This window comes from Heterodontus francisci, chromosome 19 (assembly GCF_036365525.1).
Source record: "Heterodontus francisci isolate sHetFra1 chromosome 19, sHetFra1.hap1, whole genome shotgun sequence".
NCBI lineage: Eukaryota > Metazoa > Chordata > Chondrichthyes > Heterodontiformes > Heterodontidae > Heterodontus > Heterodontus francisci.
In genome coordinates this window covers 66,771,224-66,797,102 of record NC_090389.1, presented here as the reverse complement: position 1 = coordinate 66,797,102, position 25,879 = coordinate 66,771,224, and the positions used below count along the sequence as shown (strand labels likewise).

The 25,879-nt window shown below is 41.5% G+C and overlaps 1 protein-coding gene across 5 annotated transcripts in view; it reads right to left on the bottom strand.

Moving 5' to 3' along the window:
* Positions 1-1,611: 1,611 nt before the first annotated feature.
* The window catches only part of vgll4b (vestigial-like family member 4b), a 122,491-nt gene continuing 98,223 nt past the window's right edge, over positions 1,612-25,879 (bottom strand). For all 5 annotated transcript variants that reach the window (XM_068051840.1, XM_068051842.1, XM_068051843.1 and 2 more), the window contains 3 exons: positions 19,393-19,609; positions 14,048-14,171; positions 1,612-4,023 (listed from right to left, as the gene is read on the bottom strand). In XM_068051840.1, coding sequence (XP_067907941.1) covers positions 3,743-4,023; positions 14,048-14,171; positions 19,393-19,609 — 622 coding nt within the window. In that variant the 3' untranslated portion in view covers positions 1,612-3,742. The remainder of the gene's footprint in view (positions 4,024-14,047; positions 14,172-19,392; positions 19,610-25,879) is intronic.

Below are 25,879 nucleotides of genomic sequence, written 5' to 3'. Positions count from 1 at the left end.
ACAATTTGAAAGTAGTTGTTAAATTTAGACATGCAATTATAGATTTCAGCTGAGGTTGTCTCTTCTATATCCCAGTGACTGCTTTGTTCAGGGTATTATGTTGCTTCTTTGGAATTCCCATTTGTTAGCAGCTGAAGCAGTGAGTGCATCTAATGCATTGGTCAACAGCAACAGTTCTGTTTTAGTACTGAAAAAGACTAAGGGGGGGGGAGCTATAGAGACATGGGTCACTCTCACCAATGGACCCATGACAGACCTATATATTGATTGATGATTGAACTCTTGGGGTTGGGCAGAACCAAGTGCATTTCACATAATTTAACTTTTCATCATAACAGACTATTCCACAAGAAAATTTTGCATAGTTTCCAATTTTAAATTATATTAACAAAGTTTAAAATCTTTCTGCAGTATTAATATAATGATACAGTTCTTTTAACATTTTCTGATGTCACTGGCTCAGGTAACATACCTCATACTCATGAGTAATGAGGTCATTGTGACTGGTAAAATCTAAAGCCATATCAAAAAAGAATTGTACAATATCCTCTAAACACAATTTCAGTTGAGCCAATATTTCCATCTATAGATTCTGAGATAATGGGCTGAATTTTACTGACCCCCCCAATGTCAGGGGTCATGGCGGTGGGGGGGGGGCTTCAAAATGCCTCTAGGAGAGGGCCGCCATGCACCCCGACGCCATGAGGGCCCAGCCCACGATTGCCGGCGGCAGTGAGGCCTTGTGGCAATGCCCCCCCCGCTCGGTAACAGGATCACCATTAACATATGTAAATAAATTTAAATCACTGATTTATGTTCCCTCCATCTGTCCCAGCGTGATGTCCGTGCCAGTGGCCAGCACTCCCGTGCCTTCAGATCCCCGTCCGGGGAACTGAAGGCAGAACACTGGTTAGGGTGGAGGAGGTAAGTTTCTCAGTGCGGGATTGGAGGGAGAGAGGCCCAAGTAATTGCAATGGTGTAGGGTTTTGTGGGAAGGGTTATAGTTTAAAGTTTATACACTTTGAGGGAGGCCAGGTGGACAAGGTAAGTGATTTTTGTGGGGGGAGGGGGGAGGGAGAAAAGACGGCAAGTAATTAATTTGTTATTGGGGGTGGAAGAGGGGCAGAATAAAATGTATTTAATCTTTTTTATGTTTTTTTAAACATTTAAATTTATTAGTAGGGCTCAAAGCCCTTTAAAAATGGCGTCAGGACCTGTGCACCTGCCACGTCATCGGGGGAGGGGGTCCGCCCCAGCTATTTAAATGAGCTGCTGCGCTTAATATTGAGCGGCTCTGCAACGTGTTTTTGGCGGTGGGAGCTTACATTTCAGCCCAATGTCCACCTTTGCGAGGGAATTACTGCTTCCTGTGGCTTACATCTGGGCCACTCACTGTCTATTGATTTAAAACAGCAAAGCCACCAAAACTGAATGGATTTTCAAGTCAGATCAGGAAGTGATTCTCCATTGTAATATTTTATTTTGAATGAAACTTTTTGCTATTCCCACCATAAGCTGGAGCACTTTCTAAATTTTTACTTTGGTTGCAATATTTCCCATACTTGATCTAAAATGAACAGGTAACGAATCTCAATGAAACTGCAAGAGACAAATGATTTAAGAGCACTTTATTGTTCTTTGAGGCTACTTTAAGTACAAAAAGTGGCCCGTCAAAAGCTTTTTTCCATTTTGGGTGAAACAAGGCCGCAAACAAGAGGGATAGAGTTCAAATTTACAAACTGAAACAAACAGTAAGTACACTGTAGATATTTCTGCTCTCTGTAGTAATAAAAATTGTAGACAGACCTGGTCTATACATTTTAGAATGTTTTGCAGTCTCCACGAAATTTATAATTAGTCCACAATCCCTGGATTGTTGTTTGTATTCTTGTTCAGTTGTCTCACATTAAAAAAAACAGCCAAGTAACCAGACGCATAGAGTCCACAGACAGCATCTACAGCCTTCTACCATTATAATGCTCAGTAGCCTGTAGCAGTAATGAACTAGTGGCTATTAATGCTAACGCAGTGTTTCCATAGATAACTGTGTTCCTGCACTTTTTACCTTATAACAGACAAATCTACACCAAACAAAAAAGATCAACTTTTTTCTCCAAACAAAAAAAACTGCATGATTACAACAAAAAGGACAGGGAAAATTAAATAGCTACATATCATTAACAAATTAATTGTTCCTCAAAAAATACCTACGAATTTTTTTTTGTACATTCTTTACGCACAGCGTAATGATGGTCTTATAGTTACCTATATAAAAAGTGTTCATTTAGTGATTTTCCTACAGAGTAGGGTACTGAATGCCAAAGCAGACAAGCGGTAACTACCCAGTAAGGTGGTAATGAAATGTGTACGATTTTACTGGGATGACGGAATGTATGGGCATGTGTGACTTTCTCAAAGGCAAAGGCTAAATTGGGAAGCTATAAAGAATTACACAGCTGCTTTCTGTATCTCTGCCTCTAGTAGTAGTAGTTGAAGTAGTAGCTATTAATACAGCAAACAAAATAGCATTATACTATTGGAGGAATGTACACCTTGGCACAGGGCAGAATAAGCATAAAAAAATTAAAATTGTACTCTGCAAGCCATGACAATCTGCATTACCACATTAAAGCCGAGCCAAGTATTTGTCTTAGTTTCAAATAAAGTCATGACTGTTTAACTGTAAATCTTAGTCTGATTTTACAGATATTATGGGAGCTACTGGTTATTACTTTATTAAGCAGGTTGTTATGCATTGATTATTCAGTCAAGCACAAAGCTATTGCTGCCTGTACCATGGAATTTATAATCTACTGATTATTATATGCAGGCCTTTCCTGAGGCTATCCTCTTTAGCTGGCTTCTACCAGTGTGAATACATGCTTAAATGTCATTGAGTAAAACTGTACCAGCAGTAAGTATCTAGGACCATTATTGATGAAAATAAACTACAATTCTGAAGAAAAAGCTCTAGTATTAATTTTCATTACGCCTATACAATATAGATACCAGCTATTTTTAAAAATCATGCAGCTACTTTAATAGAAGCACTATTGACCTTCATATCTCAAATCTATTTCAACAAGCTGACAAATACAGATGAAGGGTGTAGGAAAACAAAATGCCCGTGTTCTTTGAAAAAAAAAATGCAGTCCAGTTGTGAGCACCAAGCACAAAATGTAATCTGAAGCTAGAGAAAGGCTAATACCTGTATGAGACTTTCCCTTCCAAAGCTGTTTTGCCTCTGTAAAGCGCAATACATATCATACTAAGCCCTCATTGTCAGCAGTCTGCCATCTAACAAAACAAGAAAATCTGATGTAAAGTTGACAAGCAACCTCACCACTCCCCAATAGTGCAAATCAGACATACAGTTCTTTTCAAGTATATAAACATACAAAATTACATAACAGGAAAGCAATGTAAGCAAACCACACACACTCTAGTCAAAGGAACTAGCAGAGGCCAAAGCGTTTGGGTCAACCAATCCTAACATGGCTTTTTGGGGCAGCAGAATTGCATCAGAGGTTTCTTTGGTAACTGAGGCAGGAGATTAGGATGCTACATCATACAATTTATATATGAATAGTTCCTGCTATTTTTAGGGCACCCTTTTGCAAATGCTAAGCAAATACACAAAAGTGTCTAGTTAAAAAAAAATCCCCCTCCCCACTTATTTAGCAGTGTTCAAGCTGTGTAACCATGCATTTCACTCAGCACAGAATGCAACGTGGTCCACTTTTCATGAAACGACCGAAGGGGAGTGATTGTGATTGACCATGTGGGATGAAGGTGAGGACTGTCCTCTTCTTGAACCAGAATCAGGGCTGCTAGAAACTCCATCTTTGGCAGCCTTGATTTGAAGCCATGTTTCTCCAAGAGCTTTGGCAAAATGATCATCTACTGATCCTGTGATAGAAACCGAATTCGTCACAGGCTCTGGTTGCTTGTACCTCTCTCCAAGGCTTCGGCGAAAGTGTTCTTCCACAACAGGATCACAAGCTGTAGTAGTAGTTATGGAGGCTGTAAAAAAAAAAGACAATTTAAAACAGTTTTTGGGGGTAATTAGAGGGTGGTAGAGTGGGGAGAAATCATCCCCGATTAAAGTAACATTTTCTCAAATTTTGGTCCTTTTATAGCAAAAAAAACCCTTTCAAATCACTAACAAGACTGTTTGGATGAAAATGCAAGTATTTGTCATGGCCACTTAACCCCCACAAACTACCTACATAGGAACAGAAGTAGATCATTTAGCCACTCAAGTCTGTTCCACCATTCAATGAGATCATGGTCTGTGATCAATGATCTGTGACCCAACTCCATATACTTGCCTTTGCTCCATATCCCTTAATACCTTTGGTTAATACAATCTGTCAATCTAAGATTTAGTTCACACAAAGTAGACACTCATTACAAATCAGATGTTTGCCATCATGGAATGACACCAGGTACTTCATTATAAACAGCACAGTGCCAAAACTATCTTCCAACTGTTGATTACAAACACATTCTCTTGTTCGGAGTCTGTGTTGTAATAGACACTTTCTGTAATAGAAGCCAGCTCACAATCTCCACCAAACTGCCAGGGCTTTGATGTTAGTCGTGATGATATTTTGTAATGGAATCCCCAATTAAGAACAAATCTGAGGATGAAGGATCAAAGTCCTTCTCTCCATGCTATTACCTCCTTTGAGTGGCTCTCTTTACATTGCTTTGGGATCAGTGTGTTTCCTGGCCCTAGGTGGTGATCCCACTCAACATACAAAATCTGTTTGCATATGTTGCATTGCACAAGCCTTTCTAAGCCTCTCTAAGGTGTTGGGTCTTCTGTAAGCTCCAGCTCACTCCAGCCTACACTCGCTGTGTCGTTGGACACTTCTGCGAAGTAACAGACAGCTGCTGTGTAATCCTACTTCAAAAAGAGTCATTTCCATCAGAACAGGAGAAAGGAAAAATAGGGGAAAACTAAGACAACCCAATCAGTAGTTGAAACCTATAAATCAGCGTTAGAAAACAGGATCTCCTTTAAAATTGTTTGGAGTATACATACATAAACACAAAAAAAAACACACACAGTATTAGATCTTCCATAGCATTGCTTGATCAGCTGGTGGTTGCACCATATTATAATAATACCATGTAATAATGTGGTATAGCTACACAACATACTCAGGCTCCTGATTTACCGTGACTGATTAAGTCAAATTGCATTTGTTTTTACAAGGTGCTCTGGGATTTTGGCATCAGATTCCATGGCTACCCATTCGTCTCTGAAAACTGCAAGTCAGAGAACTTGATTATATATTTCTGTACTCATGTTTTTTTTAAATCGCTTAACCTTTTTGAAAATGCAGTTCTACTTAACAGAAGTGGTCCACTATGCATCTGCCTTTCAACAGCGGGTTCGAGGTAGGCACCTGGTATTTAACAGCTCTGAGTAAAGGGGGACAAAGATCTACAAGCTTTGGAAGAATGGCAGTGGATGATAGATCTTGGGGCTTTGGCAGAATGAAGGAAGGAGTACGAAAGAATTTGTAGCATCAGACAAGGGATTCTGGCATTTGGAAGCACTACAGTGAAGTTTGGGTTTAGCAGCAAAAGAAGGAGCCCAGAGTTTGGTAGCACAGAGATGTTGTTGGGTTTTGACAGCAATGAAGTGCAGAAACTGCAACAGGTTGTCGAAACTAGGTTGTTACGGAGGGCAGATTTTCTTGGGCTAACCTCACCAATCACCACCACTCTACCTACCCCATGTTGCCAGACCTGACTGTCCATCACCTCCTGGGGGAAGAACAGACAGAAGAGTTCGCATGTCTGTGAAATGGGGGATGTAGGATCCCAGGATTTGGCCGTACTGGGGAATGTGGATGGTCTAGCAATGTGTTTGTGCCAGGGAAGTCCTCAGACCTAGCAGCACTTTGCACGCTGGAGTCTCAGAGCAGAGATAAAAAGGTCCCTAGGTCTGAGTGTATTTGGACTGGGGTCCCAATATCTAGGTGCACTGAGACAGGGAGAAGGGAACTTTGGGTTTAAGCACCAGGAGATGGTGTTCCAAGTTGATGGGTATTTGGCAGGGGGGTGAACAGAAAGTTATCTAGTAACAGTGGGGGAAAGAGGTGGTGAGATCAGGGTTGAAAGCACTGGGAGGTTGGTTCTACAAGGGGGAGATGAAACAGTCATCAGGTGTGACAACATTGGGGTAGGGGAGGGTTGTGGAAGTGGGGGTGGGGTGGGGGGGGGAGAAAAGAGAGGGGAAATGAATGAATGGTTTGTGATCAGCAAGGCTGGCCTTGAATAATTTGACCCCAATAACTGCTAGCTGTAGTCCCATACTCAACACACTAACACACTTCATCCTTTGGCCAGTTTTTATTTAAAAAAGCATCAAATGTGCTTTATACAGGACAACAACTTGCATTTATATAGTGCCTTTAATGTAGTAAAACGTCCCAACACACTTCGTAGGAGTATCAAACAAAAATTGATACCAACCCGCATAAAGAGATAATAGGACAAGTGCCCAACAGCTTGAGCAAACGGGTAGGTTTTAAGGAAGGTCTTAAAAGGAGGAAAGAGAAGTAGAAGCGCGGGGACATTTAAAGAGGGAATTCCAGAACTTAGGGCCGAGTAGCTGAATGTACGGCCACCAGTAGTGAGCTGAAGGATCTGGGGATTGCACAAAATGCCACAGTCTTAAGGGTTGTACAGCTCGTGGAGTGCTAGAGATAGGGAGGGGCATGGCCATGAATTTAAATTCAAAATCCAGGTTCTGCTGTTTGAGATTTTGATTGCATCTTGGTTATCATTTCTCTTTCTACAAACACACACACATAGGCACCTAATGCATTATTATTCACGTGGCTATGTGCATTTCTTGTTCTCAGATTTACTTTGTCATGATTTTCCCATGTGTTGTGATACAGCAATGAGAGTAATGCCTGCTTCTATTACTTTTAATCTATCCTCCCAGCACTAGATAGCACATGATTTTTATCCAATTTCTACTGCGCTGGTGAATATTAGTTTTAATTTAATAAATTTGCATTGATTTTTTCTTCTGTACAGCTAACTTAATGCCCATTTACTCCCAGGCCTTTTTCCACCTCCATTTTGACAGTCATTTCTACTTCCTGACGCGAGGCCTGCAGCGCCTACCAACCCCAACCCAAGGTGTCTGCTGGCTCCTTCCACTGCTCCTTGATCCGAGGCTCACAACCACCACCTCCTGCCTCCTTCTGTTAGGATCATGGCTTCATTGGCTTTTGCCACTGTTATTTTATGAAATACTGGCCACTGCTTTGCACTCCCATGAAAATTAGGCATCAGAAAAGAGAGGGAATAGAATGGACCAGCATTTAAAAAAAAAAAAAAAGAGGGCACTGAGCAGAGTCAGGAAACTAAAATGCTGAGCCAGGTCAAAGAGGCCAACAGTGCAGAATTTCAAAAATCAGATCGACACTGTAGGTTAAACACTGCAAAAGGTCTCTCTTTTTATGTATATATTATTAAAGCTTATTTTCACAAAAAAAAGCTCTACCCCAATTAAAACGTCACGTTGCCTTGGTAATCCCTCCCACCCTGTCCCCAACTGCACTTTACACCAGCTGCTACCACCTTAAATGTCTGCCATTCTGCTCCATCCCAACCCAAGTCCTTCCAGCCATTAACTTCAGCTGTTCCATCAGCTTTTTCTCCACAGAGGAGGATGTTCCAGTGGTGCTAGCAGTCTTTCTGCCAGTTTGAACTCTGCCTGCCCAGCTCTGCCCCACCACAGCCTCTCATTTCTGTCAGCTTCCCTCTGTTTACCATCCAAAATTTTAAAATCAAGCTCTGCTTTAAGCCCAGCATCCACCCACCACCGCACCCCCCCCTTCCCCAATATGCCTGCCAGCCTCACTCCTGACTATCCTTCTGCCCAATCGGCTCTACCCACCTCTGCCCCAACCCCCTCTCAAATTTTAAATTCTCAGCCGCCACCCACCAGACCCCCACCTAGCTCCATTTTTAAAGCACCAACTATTGTAAAAATCCAATTTGCAGCTCTCAGTAGTGCCATTCCCTTTTCTCATGCTACCCATTACTTCGCACTGGGAGCAATGAAGGGAGAGAAGCAGAACAACACAGCGGGAAAGCAAATGCAGTTGCAGCGCCGGTGAAGAAAGTTACATAGAGAACACACAGCGGGTATGCAGACAATGTAACAGAGGCAAAAGACTATGGCCTGAATTTATTAGCGTGCCGCATTCCACGGCAATGCGCTTTCAGCTTGGCGACCTACTGACACGGAAGTGCCGCTGAGGAGCGTTATTATACACGGGGGCTCATTTAAATGGAGGGGCGGAGCGGCCACCCCCGATGATGTAGAGGGGGTGGCTGCCGCATCCCCGGCAAAGGTGTCTGGTGCCACCATGCAGGCGCCATTTTTAAAGGCCTTTCAGCCCTAAGTCATTTTACATTCTAAAGGTCATAAGGCCATAAGAACTAGGAGCAGGAGTAGGCAATTCAGCCCCTCAAGCCTGCTCCGCCATTCAATACGATCATGGCTGATCTCATCTCGGCCTCAACTCCACTTTCCTGCCCGTTTTCCACAAACTTTTAACCCTTTACTAATTAAAAATCTGTCTATCTCCTCCTTAAATTTACTCAATGTCCCAGCATCCACCATACTCTGGGGTAGTGAATTCCACAGACTCACGACCCTTTGAGAGAAGTAATTTCTCCTCATCTCTGTTTTAAATCTGCTACCCCTTATCCTAAAACTATGATCTCTCATTCTAGATTGCCTCACCAGAGGAAACATCCTCTCTACATCTACTTTGTCAACCCGCTTAATCATCTTATATACCTCAATTAGATCTCCTTTCATTCTTCTAAACTCTAAAGAGTAAAGGCGTAAACTGCTCGATCTCCCTTCATAAGACAAAAGGTACAATATTAAGAAATTTATTTACACAAAGATATGGAGATCCTTCCCCAACTCCCCCAATGGTCATTTAATTGGCCCTTATTGACAAAAGTGACTTTACTCCCTACCTGAACATTCCCCCCAACCTTCTAACATTTGGCCTCTAACCCCTTCCCACCATCCCCACAGCCCATTAAAATTGTCTTCCACGCTCCCCACCCCTCCCACACTGAAAATTTTATTCCTCCCCCCCACCAGGTTCTCGCTTCAAATCTCCATACAGCCGCCGCCTACAGGCAAGTACATGTATGGATCATTGTTTTGAATTTAAATATTTAGTTGAAGGGCCCGACGCCATGCGGCCGGGGAGGGGGGGGTGGTGCGCACAGAGGTCCCCCACTGCCAGTAATATGCAGCGAGCCTTTGTCAACGTGGGTCGAGGCGGGCCTTCCGCATCAAGGGGCTGGTAAAATTCAGCCCCATGTCTTCTAACTTACTGTATGCAACTCTGCAAGTGAAATACTAGTTTTTAGACTACGGTACTAAAAATCTTGCTAATCCATATACTTACGGTCAAGTTTCTATTATATATTCCTATATCCATAATTATAATGGAAAATGTCTATTGTAAGCATTGCTACACTGTAATTACATTCTTCCATCAATGGAGACACTGTAGCACTACCAATGACTTTTGGATGTAGGCCCCCACCTGCCAAAAATGAGGCACATCAATTTTGTCATGAACATTGATTTTCAACTGCTGTTGGAGCGAGGAAATGACCTGTCAAACAGATCAGCCATGGCTGGAAAAAACATTTGCATACTAGCAGACATCGAAGGTGTGGAAGCGCATTCCAGGGTCTGCTAAGGAGGATACAATCCACAAGGGCCAGGACTGGTTAGACCAGCTGGTCACATGACTAACTGGCTATTCCAGGGTTTTCTTTTGAACTGACCACAGAGAGTTTGAACTCAGTGTCTGTTTGCTCCTGGACTGAAGATCTCTCTCCTGTCTGCTCCCATCTCTTTCTCACAAGCCTCTGAATCCACTGACAGAAAAGTCTCCAACAGCGAACAAGGTTTAAGAAGAATACTGGGCCCCAACGAAAAGCAAGATCTACCTACAATCAAGGACTCTACAGTGAGCTCAAAAAACCATAACAAGTCTTCAGATATTGCCTCAAACCTTTCCACTTTATTTTTCTTCTCTTTTCTGCCCCTATGTGCATGTGTATCACATAGGCATGCTAGCATGGGCGGGTTGTGTATCTGCAGGCGTTAACCAAATTAGAGTTTAAGTTTAATAAATTTCAACTTTTCTTCTTTAAACCTATTTTAAACCTTTAAGCTTGTTGGTGCTGGTTTCTTTGCCTTATAATTGGAAAGTGGTGAACAAGGATTCACCAAGGGGGAGCTAAAAACAAGGTGTTTTTAAAATTAAACTCTGTTACGGTAAGGCCAGGTAAAGGCTGAGAGGGACCCCTAGACACCTTTCTCACCTGGTCGTAACAGTATACATAGGAAGTTTGCACTTTTATTGTGGACATCAGTATATATTAGAAATGTAAAATTAAGGTCAAAACAGGGGACTTTAAAATGAGCATGGAATTATGTCTGGAGGTTCTGATCCAATTATCCGACACTCTCCAACATCCATTTTGCCTGAAGACTATACTTGTTCTTGATTTCTTGTGTGCAGCATCACAGGGCATTAACTAGTATATATATAAAAAAGTTAAATATATACTGTCCATGTCTAACTTAAAATAACCTCATTCAAATTACTAGACAATTCAAAAATTTTAGTACAGTAATTTAAAATTAGGAAAGGCTATATTTACATGCATTTTATTAACATTATAAAATTTATAAAATTAGAATACAGTTGCAAAATTGTAGTTAAAAGGGTTCTAGGTCCCTTAGCGCAATAAAAGACAAGATATTTTGACAATGATATAAATGGCACAAATCATTTAACTTCCTTCACAGCATCTTATTTTGTAAAGCCATTTATGAGCTACAAATTCTCAAAGAAATGGTATTCATTAATATTTATCATAAAAACTGCACTAGCCTGGATTTTAAAAAAATGACCATTTTGCCTCACCTCATCTGGACTGTACTGCAAAAAGGTGTAAAGTCTGCACACTGGATATTACACTCAGCATCAGGCTTTCCTCATTTATCCAGATTTTCTGGTTGAAACTGAAGTAAACTGCTGATGTAACTAGAAGCAAAGTTTGTTTTGGATGCAACCCAAGCACTTTTATACTTTGGTCTGCAATTCCACCAGCTCTATGTCAGAATTTTCCCATTGAAATGGATAAGCTAGGTTGAAAACTGACTACAGCAAGAGTTACCTGTATCAAGTATGTGTAGAACATGACTGCTTTTGTTTTTGCTATTATGGATTGATGGCATTCTGTCCCATAATACTGGACTTTTATGCAATATAACCACACTTTGTTTTGCTGCTATCACGCCAAATTAAAAATTCAATGTTCTTATAATAAACAACCAACTGTTTGTTCAATTAAATCTCAAGCAGCTTTTATTCTATTCGACAGCAAATATCTTGCATTTTGTGCTCACAACAATATTATTTGAATTACCCAGATTAAGTGGACAGGATCCCTCTCCTTGAATACAGACTCAGTCAAAAATCAGTAAGAATCACCAAAATATAAAAATCCAAATTAGGCTTGGAGCAGCCCATGGCAAAAGGAGTAAAATAGTCAAAATGACCATGCACACATTAACAATTAGGCTCTTAGACCGAGCATATTACGCAATGAATTGGAAAAGGAGAAGGATATGTGTAATAGAATGAGAGGAGAGGGAACATAGAAATTAAAGCAAAATACTGCATATGCTGGAAATCTGAAATAAAAACAGGAAGTGTTGGAAATACTCAAAGTTAGGCAGCATCTGTGGAGAGAATGAGAGTTAATGTTTCAGGTCTGTGACCTTTCATCAGAACTGGCAAAGGTTAGAAAAGAATTAGGTTTTATGCACGTGAAGTGGGGGGCTTGGTGGGGAAGAGAACAAAAGGGAAGGTGTGTGATAGGGCAGAGGGCAGGAGAGATTAAATAATAAAGCTGTCATGGGACAAAGGCAAAGAACATGTTAATGCTTATGCTGAAAGACAAAGCATTAGTCCAGAGAGAGTCTGAAATGGCAGATTAATGAACAACTTAGTCCACACGGGGAAAAAAAGGCACATGGTAAAAAAAAAATTAAATTAAAAAATAGAAAATCATCAGAAAAGACTAGTCACGCTCTGAAGTTGTTGACCTCAAGGTTAAGTCCGCGAGGCTGTAGAGTGCTTAATCGAAAGATCAGGTGCTGCTCCTCAAGCTTGTGTTGATGTTCATTGGAACACTGCAGCAAGTTAAGGACAGAATTGTGGGCATGAGAGCAGGGGGGGTTTGTGTTGAAATGGCAAGCAACCAGAAGCTCAGGATCATGCTTTCAGACTGAGCAGAGGTGATCTGCAAACTGATCAATGCAGATTAGTTTTTTTAACCATGTACCTGTTTTTTCATGTGGACAGAGTTGCTCATTATTCTGCCATTAACACTGTCTCTGGACTAATGCTTTGTCTTTCACCACAAGCATCAACACACTCCTTGCCTTTGTCCCATGACAGCTTTGTTATTTAATCTCTCCTGCCCTATCACACACCTTCCCTTTTGTTCTCTTCCCCACCAAACTGCCCCCCGCCCCCCTTCACTTTCATAAAACCTAATTGTTTTCTAACCTTTGCCAGTTTTGATGAAAAGTCACAGACCTGAAACATTAACTCTCATTCTCTCCACAGATGCTGTCTGACCTGCTGAGTAATTCCAGCACTTTTTATTTAAGGAAGAAGTGATTGTAGCTGAATATGAAAGGGGGACAGTTTTTGGGGCAAGTTCTTACAGAATGAGTCTCTCCAGATGAATAATGTACAGTGCCATCAACATTCAGAGAGACGGCAATTACCTATTTCACCATCTAGGAGAGGGTTGGCTATGGTGGGGGGAGAGCAGGTGCTATTCATTCTGGTGATGTTACAAGACATTTGATCATGGTTACAATAGCAACATGTTCCAGGTAACCAGATACCAATAGTCGGTGTGATAATGTGGCATCGGTCTCCTTTTTCTGTAATTTCAGCTGTATACAATTAGTGGCACTTTCCAGGACAACTTGCTGATTTGAAAACTTATACACGATTCTGGGTACTGCCTGTGTGGAGTTTGCAAGTTCTCCCTGTGTCTGCGTGGGTTTTCTCCGGGTGCTCCGGTTTCCTCCCACAAGCCAAAAGACTTGCAGGTTGATAGGTAAATTGGCCATTATAAATTGTCACTAGTATAGGTAGGTGGTAGGGAAATATAGGGACAGGTGGGGATGTTTGGTAGGAATATGGGATTAGTGTAGGATTAGTATAAATGGGTGGTTGATGGTCGGCACAGACTCGGTGGGCCGAAGGGCCTGTTTCAGTGCTGTAAATCTAATCTAATCTAATCAAGCAGTTAACTTTTTCTATGCAAGGGTGAAAAAGGACTTAGTAGAAAAAATGATTTCCTGATAATGTTTTAAATTGTACTTCAATTTTGATGAGAACATTATTTTATTTCTACAGTGGGTGTGTTGAAATAACAGTGCAAGCTGAAAGCCACAGGAGAAATATGAAAGATCGTTTCTCATGACCTAAATTGGCTTCAGTTGAAGCCCAGTTGCAATGTGCCTGCTTTGTTAATTCACATTCACTTGGCACTGCCGTACCATATTGCCGCCAGTTGTTGGGTCTGTTCAGAATCCAAGTTTGCCATGTAAAGTGCATCAAGCTGCATTCCTACATATAGTTACCACTACATTTTATAGAGAAGTGCAGAAACATTTTGTGAACTGTGCCAAACATTTGATAGGAAATCTGTACCAACTTAATAATGCAAAACTTAAAATTTTAACTAAAAAAAAAATTGATTAATTTCTGTTCATGTCAGACCCCTTTACTTGAAAAGTGCTGAAATGATCAAGGGAAAGCAGCACAGATGGCAAGTACTGTATTTTAAAAAATAAAAACACAGAGCCTAAGGGCATGACTGGATTGAGTTAGAATGCTTGCATAAACATCGCTGAAATGCAACTCACAATTTGAGGGTCTCCTGTAGCTTGGGGGCATTGCTGGAACACAACCACTGTGAGCAATAGGGCAATGGGAAAGGTTGCAGTTACGATTGTTACCAGATGCACATGTAATTACCGATGGGCGATTCTGAATGGACAAAAAACAGTGCGTTAGTACAGTTCCAATGATCAAAGATCTAATACCACACAATAATAGCTATAATGCTTAATTACAGGAAAATCTGAAGCCCTGAATACAGTACATTGTCATGTATTGTAGTCTTAATTTATAAAGCAGCAACTTCAGTATTAATGCAAATACTGACATCTCCATTAATTGTATGCAATTTTTTTTTCAACAAAAAATGGATTTATTTCTTTAATGATCATCATTAGCAGGAGTGCTTTGTACACTCCAGCATTCATCCATTTCATTCTGACAATTCTACTGGGGTGATGCAGGATCAACAGGATCCATTTGTAGCTCAAACCTGGGTTCCACAAAGAGGACACAAGGGTCCCCACGGTCAGGGTTATATTTGTCTGGGTTGGGCGCTCTCAAGAATCTGTACATTATACTTTTGCTGTATTTTTTGACAATTGCCAACTTGACTCTTAACTGAGAATCACAAGATTCTGACTTTTAAGTCCCATTTTGGTGTTGAGTGCACAAGCTAGGCTAAACAGGGTGTGCTGCACTGTTGGAGGTGCCATCAGATGAGATATTGAACCAATGCCTCCATGTCTACCAGTTCATGCAGATGTAAAAGATGGCACGGTAAGATTCAAAAGAGCAGCAGGGGAAGTCTCTTGAAATCTTAGCCAAGGATTCTCTCTGAACCAACACCACAGATTATATGGCTGTTCATGGGATCTTCTGGTACACAAACAATCTGCCACATTTCCCTACTTAGATTACTTTTGATGTGCAGTCACTGCTAATAATTGTAAAGCATTTTGGGATGCACTGAGAATGTGAAGAAATATTAAGTTCTTCCTTCACAGATATTATTTGCTATTGTATACCAAAAAAAATCCCCAAATATACCATGCCTTTGCTTTAGTAGATGACTTTCAAAAGCTGGGGGGGGAAAAAAAAAGATTCCCAGAAAAGTATGAAAACTACCGTTTTACTTCTGTGTCAGTAGCACCTGTCAGTTTGAACAGGTTTTTATTTATTTTTTTATTTATTTAGAGATACAGCACTGAAACAGGCCCTTCGGCCCACCGAGTCTGTGCCGACCATCAACCACCCATTTATACTCATCCTACACTTATCCCATATTCCTACCATATCCCCACCTGTCCCTATATTTCCCTACCACCTACCTATACTAGGGGCAATTTATGATGGCCAATTTACCTATCAACCTGCAAGTCTTTGGTGGTGGGAGGAAACCGGAGCACCCGGCGAAAACCCACGCAGACACAGGGAGAACTTGCAAACTCCGCACAGGCAGTACCCAGAATTGAACCCGGGTCGCTGGAGCTGTGAGGCTGCGGTGCTAACCACTGCGCCACTGTGTTGCAGATAGTTTTCTTTTCTTTCTATTGGTCTCTCTTTTCATAAACACTTAGAGACTAAATTCCAGGCCACAGAAAGGAACCTCAATGCTATCAAACAATTACTAGATTTTTTTAAATTGCCCAAATTGCCACCTTGAACCTATTGATGAGTACTCCTGCCCCCTCCCTTTAGAGTCTATGCTTTCTTTAAAGCCTTATGCTGCATTTATAGTTGGAAACCAATATTAATTTTACATGCTGATTTGTTCAAAAAATTTTAAAGAAGAAACTTCCATTTACATAGCATCTTTCATGATCACATGATGTCCCAAAGCACTTCAGAACCAATGAAGCACTTTTGAAATTCAGTCACTGCTGTAATGTAGCGAAACAATCTACACACAAGCGGGTAGAATATAGTATGCACTTTGTCCATTTTGGGGGCGCAGTGGTACTGCACAGGCATTGATCCCACTACAAAATCTGTGGGACTTAGTTTTGAAGGCGGCCTGGGCAGATATCCGAAACAGACATTGAGCCCCCTAAAGGACCTAATGCTCGTTGAAGGAGCCCATCCAGAAATTAGTCAGCAATGAGCCTGCCCCGCTCAGCAGTCTTCCGCAGCTGCAGTGGCCACCAACCAAAAAGGTAGGTAGCAACACAGTTTTTATTTTAAAATAATATTCTTATGGATTTGGCAGAGCAGGGGTGATCCCGAATCTGCAGGATTTGTGACTGCTGCTGCCGCCCCCCGCCCAACCCCCGGGAATTACCTGAGATCCACCCCTCGACATGATCAATGATGGCAGCTCGTGCCAATTATGTTATTGAAGCCCAGGAATCAATTTTCATTGATCCTCTTACTTTAGGCTCTCACTGGTTGGGCAGCACCAAGTTTGGGCACAATAATGCCCCAAATCAAATCTACCCCAATGCCCCCATAACAACAATGAGATAAGTGGCTAGGATAACTTAGTTATGTTGGTTAAGGAATAAATGTTGGCCAGGACACCGGAGAACTCCCTTGCTTCTTTGAAGCGTGGTGTGGGAACTTTGTTGTCCACTGGAGCCAACAGGCAGAGGGAGGCGGTGGCGTACTGGTATCGTCACTAAACTAGTAACCCAGAGACACAGGTATTGCTCTGGGGACATGGGTTCAAATCCCATCACAGCAGAAGGTGGAATTTGAATTCAATTAATAAATCTGGAATTAAAAAGCTAGTCTAATGATGGTCATGTTGTAAAAACCCATCTGGTTCACTAATATCCTTTAGGGAAGGAAATCTGCTGTCCTTACCTGGTCTGGCCTACATGTGACTCCAGACCCACAGCAATGTGGTTGGCTCTTAGGGGCGGCACAGTGGCGCAGTGGTTACCACTGCAGCCTCACAGCTCCAGGGTTCAATTCTGGGTACTGCCTGGGCGGAGTCTGCAAGTTCTCCCTGCGACCGCGTGGGTTTTCGCCGGGTGCTCCGGTTTCCTCCCACAGCCAAAAGACTTGCAGATGACAGGTAAATTGGCCGTTGTAAATTGCTCCTAGTGTAGGTAGGTGGTAGGGAATATGGGATTACTGTAAGGTTAGTATAAATGGGTGGTTGTTGGTCGGCACAGACTCGGTGGGCCGAAGGGCCTGTTTCAGTGCTGTATCTCTAAATAAAATAAAATTAAAATAAAAGGACCCATCACCAAGCGATTTTGCTCGGGACAGGATAGGCCGATGACGGCTTTCCTACCCACAGGACAATTAAGGCCCTTAAGTGACCTATTAATGGCCACTTAAGGGTGTCTACCCACCGCTGCTGGGATCTAACCAGCAGCGGGTCAGGGCCCTCCTCCATGGGCAATCTGTGGCTCACAGATGACCCCCACCACCAGAACCTACAACTCATGGCACCTCGTGGACTTCATGCCCACCCTCCCACCCCATCCCTCACCGGGGCCTTCCGGACTGGCCCCGGCGACCCCGTCTCACCAGCACTGGACCTGGGTCCAAGGACTTTAGTGGCGCTGCCGATACTGCTGAGCTGCCAGCAGTGTGATTGGTAGCTCTTGGAGGCAGGATCCCCATCTTTAAAAAGGATGGAGATCTCAGCACAGGACACAGGCTTCAAAACAACAGATTTTCATTCCTCATTCTGGGGAGGCAGGGGCATGAAAAGGCTCACTTTTCAGCCCAATGCCGGAAGCCTAGTTGGCTGTGCAAAATCCAGTTTGATCCAACAATCAATAATTAGGTCAAAGGCAAGTTGATCAGCCTCTTGTGATATTGCTTCAGGATGAATGTTGGCCAGAACAAAAGAATTCCCCACTCTTAGTGGCATAGGATAATAAATCCATCTGTCCAGGCAGAGGGCTGGATTTTACAGGTCCCTGATGCTGGGGGTTGTGGCGGGGGTGCCTGGAAAATGCCAGGGGCCTCGATGCCAGGAAGGTCTGGCCTCATATTGCCAGTGGGGGTGAGGCCTCATGGTAGCCCCCTGTCACTTGGCGATGGGACCAAGATTACCAGAGTCAAGAAAATGCTAATCTGTGAATTAAATACTTAGCCGCTCTCACCGTCCAATCTGGTGCCATATTGGTGGCTGTGGCCGGCCGGCCGGGCCTTCAGATCTCCATTTGGAGACCTGATGCGGGACACTGGTGGGGGGCGGGGAAGAGCAGGTAAGTACTTCAGTGGGGCAAGGGGCGGGGGGGGGGGGGGGGGGGGAGGTGGAGCGGGGAAAACAATTCTGATTGGTAGAGGGGATAGTGGGAAGGGGTTGAAGGTAAACGTTAAATGAACTTTGGGGGGGGAAAGGTCAGGTACACAAGGTAAGTATTTTGGGGGGAGTGGGGAGAGGACAAGGCAAGTGGATATTTGGGGGTGGGAGAGGGGATGGAAACATTTCTTTGATTTTTTTTTACATTAAATCTAAAGTGCATATTCATTTAAGAATTTAAATTAAATGCAAGGGCTGGAAGCCCTTTAAAAATGGCATCGGCACCTGCGCATCACCGGCCACGTAAATGAGCCGCCACATTTAATATCGTGCGGCTCCACGGATTAAAGCCTGTGCTTACGGGCTGCTATTTTGTAAGACCGCTGCTGAGCTTGGCAACGGCGATTTAAAATTCTGCCCAGAGAATGCACCTCACTTTAATGTCTCATCCAACAGATGGCACCTCTGCCAATCTAGCACTCCCTCAGACAGCACTGAAGCACCAGCTTAGATTTTGGCCTTTTGACTCAGAGGTGAGAGTGCTACCAACCGAGCCAAATCAACAGTATGGTGATGCTATGGTCTCCCGAAAAACCTGGGAAAGTCATCTAGAGATGGCTTTCTGCTACTTTACTTTTGAGAGTGTTGTAACACAAGTGCAGAATGACTTTTTGTGTACTATTCATAATTTTAAATGAAAAATATATATTGCATAGAGATATAGTTAATGGTGTGAGTCAAATATTCTTGATAGCAGTTGTAACAAAACTCATTAAATATTTATCTGATGGACCATTGAATGACAGGACCCCAGTTCAGTTTTCTGATTCTCCCAAAAGGGATGTTGCCTTCTTTGCTCAATCAATCTGGGTGAAGGGTAGCATTTGCACTGAGTAAAGGCGAGTCAATTCACACACATCCTGGTGTCCTAGCAGTAGCCTGAGAAAAGATCACACACCTACCTCAGCAAGAGCATAAGTGACCTCTAACTTTAGAGTTGCAAAAAGAGTAGAAAAGGAAGATTTTGCAATTTGCATGCACATGTCTGTGTGTGTGTGTGTGTGTGTGTGTGTGTGTGTGTGCGTGTGTGTGTGTGCGTGTGTGTGTGTGCGTGTGTGTGTGTGCGTGTGTGCGCATATAATTATATATATTCAGCATTTATACCTGCTGTCGTTCCACACCAATGCTGACTGTCCTAGTTGCATCCATGCTATTTTTGGTCAGTGCTAGAGGCTGTTCCATTGACATACTTGGTAGTCCTATGCCAGCATAGGCATGATTGCTGAGATGGCTCATGGTGGACACTGCAGCACGTTCTATTGGGCTACGGCTTCGCTCTCTATGTTGATCTTTACGAAAATCCCCATTGACAGGTTTGGTCCTGCAGAAATTGATTCTGTTAGTACTCACTAGTCACACAGCATTTTTCAAAAACAATTACTACAACCTCATACACATGCAGCAAACCTATGGCTGCTTCTTTGAAACAGAACCAGATAAGACATGTGGAATTTTGTATTATAGATATTAATCACTAGGATCATTTTGCCCAAGGAATTTGCTAATGATGGGGCAGTGGCAAAAAGGGGGAAAGGAAATCTACTTCAGTGTAAAGCTAAACAAAGTCAGCAACAGGCAAATGTTAGTCAATTAATTGATAAAAGAAATGTACTAGTAGACCACACTCATGTACCTACAATTAACTTAACAGCCCAGGTCCCCAAACTAAAGACTACAGCTACAGATATAGCTATGCTCTTTCTAGCTTTTGACTGTGAAATAGCAGTAAGAATTCTGGAAATATACAAGTCAAGGGCGTACTAGTTATCAAGATTGCACCGTACAAGTTTATTTAAATGAAGTTATCATACTCCAAATTGCCCCTCTAGATAATTAAACATAAATTGTTTTTCTTTTTTTTAAAAAAAGTCTTACAAATATTAACCAGCAAACCCCTGTACTTGTTTTGTATCTAGAAATATATATTTGATAATCATCTTAATATGACACAGTATCATGTATAGCTAGCAATCATTTCCCAGAATGTTGCCAACCAAATAATTGACCCTTTCCTACATAAACGAGCAAGATAACATCTTGGCAACTGATTACAACATGGACACAGCTTCTGGATCACTGAAAACACCTGCCAACTTAATATTTAGCTGCTTCTTGCAAGTTGCTCTTGAGAGCAAAAAGGGTGGCCAAGCAAATCAGCTGGAATATTCTTTACATCAGTATTAAAACACATATAAGGTGCTGAAAAATTATGTTATCCAATTATCTCTATCTTCTGGTGTTGCGATATTGGTCTCTTGCCATCATATTCTCAGATCTGTGTTACTGTGAGCAATGCAACAGGAGATCAACTGGTTAATTTAACTGCTTTTAACTGGCAAAATCTGAATCCTGATTTAGTTTTTCCAATGCAAAAAAAAACAACTTTTGAGGACAACTAGCTACGAGCAATAAATTTGGTCTTGCCAACACTGCCAACATCCAGAGTACATATTGAAAAAAAAGAGGAAAAAGGATCAAGTTACACTTAATTGATTAATATATTCAGTTTGTGAAAAAAACTAGGTCATCTTTTGCTGCCATTTCTTTAAAAGGAGGGTGCAGGCAATTACAAAATGTTTCCTAATAAAGGGACAGTTTGCTAAGTAAGCCCAGTATCCATAGTATTAAACTTATTGAAAAGCTGTTGCCCATTACAAATAATGTTTATGGCTCTGCTGTTCCAAAATAGTTTTATTAAAACAACTGTACAGCTGAATATATTAATGTTCAATTGAATAGTGCCGTTTCCACAGACAAGCATTTTTGCACACAAATCGGTTTCATTTTCTGTTGCTCAACATGTTTTGCAACTGTTTTAGTTAAAACTTTTTTTTAATTATAGTATATCCAGCAGTATGTGTCATATAGAGGAACACAGGATTTGTGGTTTGTAGTCAGATACTCAGGCAAACATGCATTACATCTGAACTTCTCATTTAAGCTTTGCATAAAACCACGTAACCTACAGAGACAGTCTCGCTTTGTTGAATTACTTGAGATGTACTCAAACCAGAAAAATAAACCAAATATACACAACCTTCTATTTAACAACTGCCAGCTATATGCTAGATATTGATAAATCAAGTTTTTTTTTTAAACTTCTTTCCTATCCTTCCCAAGAAAATAAGTATTTTCTTTTGAGGAGCACAGAATGCAATATATTTAGTGAAACAGCATATGAATGACATTTTTTGTAGCTGTATGGCCTAAGCATAGGGGCTACGCATGGTATTCTCTCTCAGTGATATCCTTGTTTCCTACAGCTGACCTCAATATTCCCTAATGTAACACTGGGTTGCACTGAAATGGTTGTTCCTCCCGTCACATGAAGCAGAGCCAGAGAAAAATGCTCAAGCCAAAATTTCAGCAACTGTTGAAGAGCCAACATCCAAGAGTGAACCACCAATTAACAAAAGCTATAGAAAGACAAACAACGTTAAACTGTATACATTATAAAAAGTAAACAATGTTTGGGAATCTGTACAAATCCAAAAAGGCATACAATGTTGCAAAGATTAGTGGTAGGCCAGAAGATTGGGAACATTTTAGAAAGCAGCAGAGGATGACTAAAAAAAAAAAGAGGGAGAAAATAGATTAGTAAACTAGGAAGGAATATAAATAGACAAGACCTTCTACAACTATATAAAAAGGAAGGCAGTAGCTAATGTAAATGCTTATCCCTTAGAGGATGAGACTGGGGAATTAATAATAGGAAACAAGGAAATGGCAGAGACTTTGAACAAATATTTTGTATCTGTCTTCACGGTAGAAGATACTAAAAGCATCCCAATAATAGAAAATCGGGGGGGGGGGGGGCAAAAGGAAGAAAGGAACTTAAAACAAATCATCATCACTAGAGACAAAGTACTAGGTAAACTAATGGGACTAAAGGCTGTCAAGTCTCCTGGACCTGATGCCCTGCATCCTAGGGTCTTAAAAGAAAAAGTGGCTGCAGAGATAGTGGATGCATTGGTTGTAATCTTCCAAAATTCCCTAGATTCTGGAAAGGTCTCAGCGTATTGGAAAACCACAAATGGTAACAGACCTATTCAAAAAGGGAGAGTGACAGAAAGCAGGAAACTACAGGCCAGTTAGCCTAACATCTGTCACTGGGAAAATGCAGAAATCCATTATTAAGGAAGTAGTAGTGGGACATTTAGAAAATAATGAAATCAGGCAGAGTCAACATGGATTTATGAAAGGGAAATTGTGTGACAAATGTATGAGAGTTCTTTGAGGATGTAATGAGCAGGGTAGTTAAAGGGGAACCAGTAGATTTAGTGTATTTGAATTTCCAAAAGGCATTCAGTAAGGTGCCACATAAAATATTACTGCACAAGAGCTCATGGTGTGGGGGTAATATCAGTATGGATAAAGTTGGCTAACTAACAGGAAACAGAGCCAGGATAAATGGGTCATTTTCAGGTTGGCATTAACTAGTGGGGTGCCACAGGGATCAGTGCTAAGGCCTCAATTATTTACAATTTATATTGATGACTTGGATGAAGGGACCAAGTGTATCATAACCAGATTGTTGTTGATACAAAAAGAGAGGTGGGAAAACAAGTTGTGAGGAGGACACAAAGAGTCTGCAAAGGCATAGCAATAGGTTAAGCGAGTGGGCAAAAAATTGGCTGATCGAATATAATATGGGAAAATGTGAGGTTATCCACTTTGGTAGGAAGGACAGAAAAGCAAAATATTATCTAAATGGAGAGTGTCTACAGAATGCTGTGGCACAGAGGGATCTGGATGCCCTCATACATAAAACACAATAAGTTAGCATGCAGATATAGCAAGTAATTAGGAAGGCAAATGAAATGTTGGCCTTTATTGCAAGAGGATGGAGTATAAAAGTAGGGAAGTCTTGCTACATGCATTGATGAGACCACACCAAGAGTACTATATACAGTTGTGGTCTGCTTATTTGAGAAGGGATATACTTGCATTGGAGGCAGTTCAGAGAAGGTTCACTAGGTTGATTCCTGGAATGAAGGGGTTATGAACATACGAACATATGAATTAGGAAGAGTAGGCCACTCGGCCCCTTGAGCTTGCTCTGCCACTCAATAAGATCATGGCTGATCTGATTGTAACCTTGACTCCAAATTCCAGCCTACCCCCAATAACCTTTCACCCTCTTGCTTATTAAGAATCTATCTACCTCAGCCTTAAAAATATTTAAAGTCTCTGCTTCCATTGCCTTTTGAGGAAGAGAGTTCTAAAGATTCACGACCCTTAGAGAAAAAATTCTCATCTCTCTCTTAAATGGGCGATCCCTTATTTTTAAATAGTGACCCCTAATTCTAGATTCTCCCACAAGGTGAAACATCTTTTCCACATCCACCCTGTCAAGACCTCTCAGGATCTTATATGTTTCAATCAAGTTGTCTCTTACTCTTCTAAACTCCAGCAGATACAAGCCTAGCCTGTTCAACCTTTCCTCAGAAGACAACCCACCCATTCCATGTATTAGTCTAATAAACCTTCTCTGAACTGCTTCGAATGCACTTACATCCTTTCTTAAATAAGGAGACCAAGGGTTCATTTATGAGGAAAGGTTGAGCAGGTTGGGCCTATACTCATTGGAGTTTAGAAGAATGAGAGATGAACTTACTGAAACATAAGATTCTGAGGGCACTTGACAGGGTAGATGCTGAGAGGATGTTTCCCCTCATGGGCAAATCTAGAACTAGGGACATAGTTTCAGAATAAGGTGTGGCCCATTTAAGACAGAGCTGAGGAGGAATTACTACTCTGAGGGTCGTGAAATCTTTGGAATTCTCTATCCAGGGAGCTGTGGAGGCTGAGCCATTGAATATATTCAAGGCTGAGATAGACAGATTTTTGAACAGTAGGGGAGCTAAGGATTATGGGAAACAGGCAGGAAAGTGGAGTTGAGGCAGATCAGATCAGCCACGATCTTACTGAATGATAGAGCAGACTTGAGGGGCCGCAAGCCCCACTCCTGCTCCTATTTCTTCTGTTGTTATGTAACAATAGGGCTCAGAGTGACGTGCTTAAGCTTTGCATCTGCAATTTATGATGTAATTCAGCCTCCCCTTCTGGGTGCTAATACCGTCTAACAGTCATGATTTACATTCCATTTAAAAATATAGATACATAGCTTCACTCCACATTTCCTGAAAATTACATCCTGCATTTCATTTTGCTTCCCATAGGATGCCCCCTTTAACATTCCAGTTCAGATGTTTTGCATTACAGTCATCATCCCCCACTACCCCATGCAGTCAACCTGTCTGCCATTTTCTACAAAGTGGATGAAAAAAAATCTAAATGGATATTCAGGGAATTGATGCATGTAAGTGGGGGCCCCTCGATTCTTTAGACACTCATGATGGGAGTCACCCATTCACATGTTGGCCCAACACCAAATCAGGATTGCACTAACATCCACACTTGTTCTAGCTAGTCAATTTTCCAGTGTAGAAATTACTTTGCAAAAATTTAAACAATTTGCTAAGTGGGAAATGCAATGAAAATGACATAGGGCAAGGAACTGCCAGCTTTCTTAGAACTGTATATTAAGGATCAAACCTTCATGGTATATACCATATCATGTGGTGCAATGCCTCCCTAAAACATTAGGAGAGCATCATCACTACTCTCAATTTCAAAAATGAACCTACTACAAACAAGCTACCCAATACGGTTTCTTTACCCTCTTCTTGCCCTCCATACCATGACCCCAACCCTCCCAATTTAAACCTATTGTACTTCAGATCCACTGCACATGTTCACCTGACAACACAAAGAAAGAACTTCTATTTATCGTGTCCTCAAAATGTCTCAAAATGCTTCACAACCAATGAATTACACAGGAAAATTACCACCACAACCACAAGTTTAACTTCAACTCCAGAAAAAGGAAAATAAAACAAAATAATTCAGTCCAAAGAAACATCCAACTAGCCCCTTCCTCTAAACAATTACCAATCGGACTGTATCTCAACACTTGCTACGAGGAAAATAGGCCCACTTCAAGGTAGAAGCTATAAAACAAGATCCTCACTCTATCAAGGCCAGTGTCATACCCATCAATATGGTCTTTTCAAATACATCACACCAAGCCATCAAATCCTATAGTCTGTCACCTGGGGGTGGACACAAGCACTGACTGAACAGCTGCCACAGAATAATGCTTCAGCATGGAATACAGAAAACACCTCACACACATGATTTCTATTATTTACCCATTACTTCCTTCATGGGTTAGGACGTTCGTCACAATTTTTGTGCCCAGCGTAGCATCATACGGTAATCATAATTATACCAACAAACAAAATGCAATTGTGACCTCTTCAAATAAAACACATTTATCTACTTGGAGGGAAAAGAGCATTTTGAACACTTTAAGTAACAGTCTGGGAATTGTTAATTTATTATGTTGCTGCTCTTTTTGAAAAAGGTGGTAAACATGAGCAGTGCTACATCTGCTAGTTTTGCATTGTACAGTATTCTTCCTCGCACACCAGACCTTCAAATCTGCCAAACTCTAAAGAGGCCCAGTCAGGGTTCACATTCTGAACCAGTACCCACAGAGTTTACATGTAAAGGAAAGAGGTTTATT